This window comes from Salvelinus sp. IW2-2015, linkage group LG4q.1:29, assembly GCF_002910315.2.
Source record: "Salvelinus sp. IW2-2015 linkage group LG4q.1:29, ASM291031v2, whole genome shotgun sequence".
Classification (NCBI taxonomy): domain Eukaryota; kingdom Metazoa; phylum Chordata; class Actinopteri; order Salmoniformes; family Salmonidae; genus Salvelinus; species Salvelinus sp. IW2-2015.
This window is the reverse complement of record NC_036842.1, coordinates 76,178,493-76,185,207: the sequence shown is the minus strand read 5'-3', so window position 1 is coordinate 76,185,207 and position 6,715 is coordinate 76,178,493. Positions and strand designations below refer to the sequence as shown.

General features: G+C 42.0%; 1 protein-coding gene across 1 annotated transcript in view; it reads right to left on the bottom strand.

Annotated features, from left to right (window-relative positions):
• The window catches only part of shank3a (SH3 and multiple ankyrin repeat domains 3a), a 302,959-nt gene that overhangs the window by 227,496 nt on the left and 68,748 nt on the right, over nucleotides 1-6,715 (bottom strand). The window contains exon 3 of the mRNA XM_070443122.1: nucleotides 6,621-6,692. Within this exon, the coding sequence (XP_070299223.1) occupies nucleotides 6,621-6,692 (72 nt within the window). The remainder of the gene's footprint in view (nucleotides 1-6,620; nucleotides 6,693-6,715) is intronic.

Genomic DNA, 6,715 nt, shown 5'->3' with positions numbered 1-6,715 from the left:
AATGTGATCAAATTTGGTTTATATTCACACTTCAGGTGGCTAGGCTATCCAAATAATGTACTGGAATGAATCAATCATCACTATAGTGGTGACGCACTGTATGAGTATCATTTCAATTCCAGATGCAAAAGCTCCACGATGCAAGCTCAGCCCGATTTTTGTCCATTCACAATTGTTGTCTCTTTGTTGGTGTAAAGGGTTTAATGTGGTTAATGTCCATTCACAAAGGTGTGCTCTTTGTTGGTGTAAAGGGTTTTAATGTGGTTACTGTCCATTCACAAATGTGTCTCTTTGTTGGTGTAAAGGGTTTTAATGTGGTTACTGTCCATTCACAAAGTGGTCTCTTTGTTGGTGTAAAGGGTTTTAATGTGGTTACTGTCCATTCACAAATGTGGTCTCTTTGTTGGTGTAAAGGGTTTTAATGTGGTTACTGTCCATTCACAAATGTGGTCTCTTTTTGGTGTAAAGGGTTTTAATGTGGTTACTGTTCCATTCACAATGTTGGTCTCTTTGTTGGTGTAAAGGGTTTTAATGTGGTTACTGTCATTCACAAATGTGGTCTCTTTGTTGGTGTAAAGGGTTTTAATGTGGTTACTGTCCATTCACAAATGTGGTCTCTTTGTTTGTGTAAAGGGTTTTAATGTGGTTACTGTCCATTCACAAATGTGGTCTCTTTGTTGTGTAAAGGGTTTTTAATGTGGTTACTGTCCATTCACAATGTGGTCTCTTTGTTGGTGTAAAGGGTTTTAATGTGGTTACTGTCCCTTTCACAAAAGTGGTCTTTTGTTGGTGTAAAAGGTTTTTAATGTGGTTACTGTCCATTCACAAATGTGGTCTCTTTGTTGGTGTAAAGGGTTTTAATGTGGTTACTGCTCCATTCACAAAATGTGGTCCTCTTTGTTGGTGTAAAGGGTTTTAATGTGGTTACTGTCCATTCACAAATGTGGTCTCTTTGTTGGTGTAAAGGGTTTTAATGTGGTTACTGTCATTCACAAATGTGTCTCTTGTTGGTGTAAAGGGTTTAATGGGGGTTACTGTCCATTCACAAATGTGGCTTCTTTGTTGGTGTAAAGGGTTTTAAGTTGTGTTACTGTCCATTACAAATGTGGTCTCTTTTGTTGGTGTAAAGGGTTTTAATGTGGTTACTGTCCATTCACAAATGTGGTCTCTTTGTTGGTGTAAAGGCGTTTAATGTGGTTACTGTCCATTCACAAATGTGGTCGTCTTTGTTGGTGTAAAGGGTTTTAATGTGGTTACTGTCCATTCACAATGTGGTCTCTTTGTTGGTGTAAAGGGTTTTAATGTGGTTACTGTCCATTCACACAATGGTCCTCCTTTGTGGTGTTAAAGGTTTTTAATGTGGTTACTGTCCATTTCAACAAATGTGGTCTCTTGTTGGTGTAAGGGTTTTATGTGGTTACTGTCCATTCACAAATGTGGTCTCTTTGTTGTGTAAAGGGTTTTAATGTGTTCCGACCTGATTAGAAAATCATCTGGTCCTGTTATAGCCCACATCATAAGCCCACATCATAGCCCACTTTGTGAATGGACAGTAACCACATTAAAACCCTTTACACCAACAAAGAGACAACAATTGTGAATGGACAAAAATCGGGCTGAGCTTGCATCGTGGAGGCTTTTGCATCTGGAATTGAAATGATACTCATACAGTGCGTCACCACTATAGTGATGATTGATTCATTCCAGTACATTATTTTGGATAGCCTAGCCACCTGAAGTGTGAATATAAACCAAATTTGATCACATTCACATTTTCTCAGAACACAAATGAATTGACCTATTTTAGACTATAAATATATGCCGTTCCGTTTCCCCTGGCCAGGACCAGATGGGATTAGAGGACAAAGGCTTCTCTAAGCTATCTGCAGCTGTGGTTGTTATCAGTAGGCTACAGTTAATCAGACGGAAGTGCAGACTAACTGTGCATGTAGACAAGTCATGAGGCATTTCATTTTTTTTAACGCTTTCTGTCGTAATTTGCTTTTACCACAGGTAATGATTTGCATGATACTGATAAAAATGAAGCCCGGTTTGTTGTAATGTTGTAAGCAAGTAGACCTACTGTACTTTTATATTTGTGCGAGAGGGTTAATCGTTCATTTTTGATAGGCTAATGTTACTTGATGAAGACATGCTGTTATAGAAAACCTGTGCTTTTGTCTTGAAGCTAAAATGTAATGAGTGTAGCCTACATAATAGAAAATAAACCCTTTGACTGCACATACATTACTGTTCAAAAGTTTGGGGTCACTTAGAAATGTCCTTGAAGATTTTTTTGTCCATTAAAATAACATAAAATTGATCAGAAATACAGTGTAGACATTGTTAATGTTGTAAATGACTATTGTAGCTGGAAACGTTCAATTTTTTTATGGAATATCTACATAGGCGTACAGAGGCCCATTATCAGCAACCATCACTCCTGTGTTCCAATGGCACGTTATGTTAGCTAATTCAAGATTATCATTTTAAAAGGCTAATTGATCATTAAAAAAACTTTTGCAATTATGTTAGCACAGCTGAAAACTTTTGTTCTGATAAAAGAAGCAATACAACTGGCCTTCTTTAGACTAGTTGAGTATCTGGAACATCAGCATTTGTGGGTACGATTACAGGCTCAAAATGGCTAGAAACAAAGTACTTTCTTCTGAATCTCATCAGTCTATTCTTGTTCTGAGAAATGAAGGCTATTTCATACGAGAAATTGTCAAGAAACTGAAGATCTCATACAACGCTGTGTACTACTCCCTTCACAGAACAGTGCAAACTGGCTCTAACCGGAATAGAAAGAGGAGTGGGAGGCCCTGGTGCACAACTGAGCAAGAGGACAAGTACATTAGAGTGTCTAGTTTGAAAAACAGACGCCTCACAAGTCCTCAACTGGCAGCTTCATTAAATACCCACAAAATACCCACAAAACCAGTGAACACAGTGAAGAGGCGACTCCGGGATGCTGGCCTTCTTTCTCCACCTCACTCAGACTATACTTCATATCCCATAGTGAGAATAGGGCCTAACTCAGCTCTCATATAACCAGTCAGTAAGTGGGAACAGGGCCTAACTCAGCTCTCATATAACCAGTCAGTAAGTGGATAGTACGCCCGACTCAGCTCTCATATGAACCAGTCAGTAAGATGAATAGGCCCGACGTCAGCTCTCATATCACAGTAAGGGATGCCGACCAGCTCAGTATAACAGTTAGTGGGAAGGGCCGCTCAGCTCTCATATACCATCAGCTAAGTGGGAATAAGCCTAACCAGCTCTCATAAACCAGTTCAGTAAGGGAATAGCCCGACTCAAGCTCTCATAAACCAGTCAGTAATGGGCCAATAGGGGCCTGACTCAACTACTTTGACAATCACAAACTAGGTCCAGGAAGAGATACTTGTGTCCGTGTAAAGAGACGGAGTCTACCCCGGATTGCTAGTGTGGGGACATCTACACCACATACCCCATTCTGAGAGGTTACCATTTTACACATTCAAGGCTAGTGTGAACAGAAAAAGGTTGCAAACTCTGAGTTGATAGATTTCAGTAAAATATTTGACTTAATGAAATCCCACACCATGCCTCATATAACCAGCTCAGTAAGTCCACAAACCAGCTTCATCAATATAACCAGTCATGCAGTAGCCCAACACTAACCAGGTACTCATATAACCAGTCAGTCAGCTAGTCCACAAACCAGCTCTCATATAACCAGTCGGGATCGAGTAGCACACGAACCCATGTCTCACTAAACCAGCAGTCAGTAGTACAGAAACCCAGCTGATTCTACATTAGTATCAGATGGTGTTCACAACTGGTTGTCTTTTCCTACCAATAAGAAAGACACCATTCCGTACTTGCCCTGTCCATACCCGGAGAACCACCCCCTACACACACGTCCAGTGCTCTTCAGATAAAACCAAGAGGAGAGAATAGGGAGGATACACGTGGTGGACATATAGATAGGAGAAGACAAAGGAGAAGAGTGCTGTTGAAAATATAGATAGTGGAGAAGACAGAGGAGAGAGTTGCACACTGTGCGGACATATAGATAGTTGAGAGAGACAAGGGAAAGTGCACATGTGGACATATAGGATAGTGAGAGAGACAGAGGAGAGTGCACATGTGGACATATAGATAGTGGGAAGAGACAGAGGGTGAAAGAGAGTGCTACATGTTGGTGTGACATATAAATCCAGATGGAGAGTGCATGTTGTGACATAAGATAGGAAGAGAGAGCCGCAGGAGAGTGCACATGTGGGACATATAGATAGTGAGAGAGACAGAGGGAAGTGCACATGTGGGACATAGAGATAGTGAGAGAACAGAGCGAGATGTGGCACAGTGGTGACATATAGATAGTGGGAGAGACAGAGAGAGTTGCACATGTGGACATATAGATAGTGAGAGAGACTGGAGGATAGTGCACATGTGGGACATTATAGGATTATGTGGGAAAGAGACAGAGGAGAGTGCGACTATTGGTGGACAGCTTCAATAGTGATACGAGACAGAGGGAGAAGGTGCCAGCACTGTGGACATATAGATAGTGGAAGACAGAGGGAGAGTGCACATGTGGGAATGTAGATAGTGAGAGAGACAGAGGGATAGTGCACATGTGGACATATAGATAGTGGGAGAGACAGAGGGAGAGTGCACATGTGGGACATATAGATAGTGGGAGAGACAGAGGGAGAGTGCACATGTGGGACATATAGATAGTGGAGAGTGCATGTGTGGGACATATAGATAGTGAGAGTGGCACTCTTAGAAAGCCAGCATGCCATTATACATTTTCATTGTCTATAAATTAGGTTAATGTTTGACACTCAGCGTGAGTGTGTGTTTTCTCCCTGTGTTTGAACATGCATATGTGTGTTGTGTGTGTGTGCTTGGGTGTTGTGTGTGGTGTTGTGTGTGTGTGTGGTTTGTGTGTGTGTGTGTGTTGTGGTGTGTGTGTGTGTGGTGTGTGTGTGTGTGTGTGTGGTGTTTGTGTGTGTGTGTGTGTGTGTGTGTGGTGGTGTTGTTGTGTTAGGGACATGGGTGTAGCTAGCCCCAGCAGAACCCAGCCAATACAGCTAATACTCACTTAAGTCAGGTACACCCTGAGAAAGGGAGATTAGTTTGACTGAGACCATTGAATTGAGCAACTGAGATCATGGAATACCAACCCCCCCTCCCAGAGCTAATTCTAGTGCTCTGGAGAGAACCTTTATCCGCTATTTTTGGAAACTGCACTGTCGGTAAGGGCCTCGTAACGTAAGACATTTCCCTGTAAGCGTCTACACCTGTTGTAATTTGGCCCGGCATTGCTAAATACCCACATTAGATTTGAATTTGATCCCTGCTGCGCTCTAAGGTTAACAGCAGACCAAACACTCCAATGACTATTTTGGAATATCTGTAGCAATTATAAAGGTGCAACTCCAAAAAATATAATTATTCCATCTGCATTACAGATAGATTACAGTCAGTGTGCAGTAAAGACACTATATCCCTTACACACCTAGCTAGTACAGTCAGTGTAGCAGTCAAGACACTATATCCCTACCTACACTAGCTAGTTATCAGTCAGTGGCAGTAAGTACACTATAGCTCTACACACCTAGCAGTACACTACAATGTGCAGATAAGACAAACTATATCCCTACCACACCTAGCTAGTTCCCACAGTCGTAAGTGGCACCCGTAATGACTACCTATATCCCTACCACACCTTAGCTAGTAACAGTCAGTGTGCAGTAAACACTATATCTCTACCACACCTAGCTAGTTACAGTCAGTGTGCAGTAAACACTATATCCCTACTAAACATGAAAGAGACAGAAAAGACTAAGGCTGCAGTGACAGTAAAGAGTCTAGAGAGTGTCTGAGAGGATGACTCATCCTTGTCTGTTTGTCTATTCTTTCTCTCTCTTTCTTTTTCTATCTCTCGTTCTCAATCTTCCTCTTGTTCTCTCTCTACTCGTTTTCTTTTTTGTTCTTGCTGCCTCCCTCCCCATCTCTTTCATACTTTAAATCTATCTCTCTCTGTGTCTCTCTTGCTCCGTCTCTCTTGCTCCGTCTCTCTCGCTCCGTCTCTCTCGCTCCGTCTCTCTCGCTCCGTCTCTGTGTCTCTATGCTCATTCCTGCTCTAGCCTGTCAGAAATGATGTGTCAGTCACACAGTCCCATAGCTCGACTTTGTCCAGCCTGCTCCGATTCTGTTTAATCAATAAAGCAAGCATTGATGACAGCAGGAATATTTATATTAAACAGAACAATAAGCCAACATTAATATGTGAATGTCATTAGAGACCGCTCAGTTGCAGATGGCCATGGTCCCTCACACACACAGTGAGGAGAAATCAGCTGGTGATGTGCCATTCTCACCAGTGTAAATCTCCTGCCCTCTGATGGGGATGTCAATGCATGCAGTTCTCTCTGCTCTTTCTCTCTTATATATACAGCCTGCCGCCTCAGAAGGAGACAGCCAGAGCCTATGTGCACGTATGGTGTCTTTTCTATTAAAATCACACATCTCCAAATATATAAAAGCTCAGAACGACTATACCAAACCTGGGTGTGGAACATTATCTTACCTTGGTTGTGCGTTTGTGTGTGTGTTCTTACCTTGGTGTGTAGTTTGGATAGCTGCTTGTCATCCAGGTGGGACTGTGTGTAGAGACGTCTCTTATAGCGGAACTGGGAGAGGAACACACAGAGAC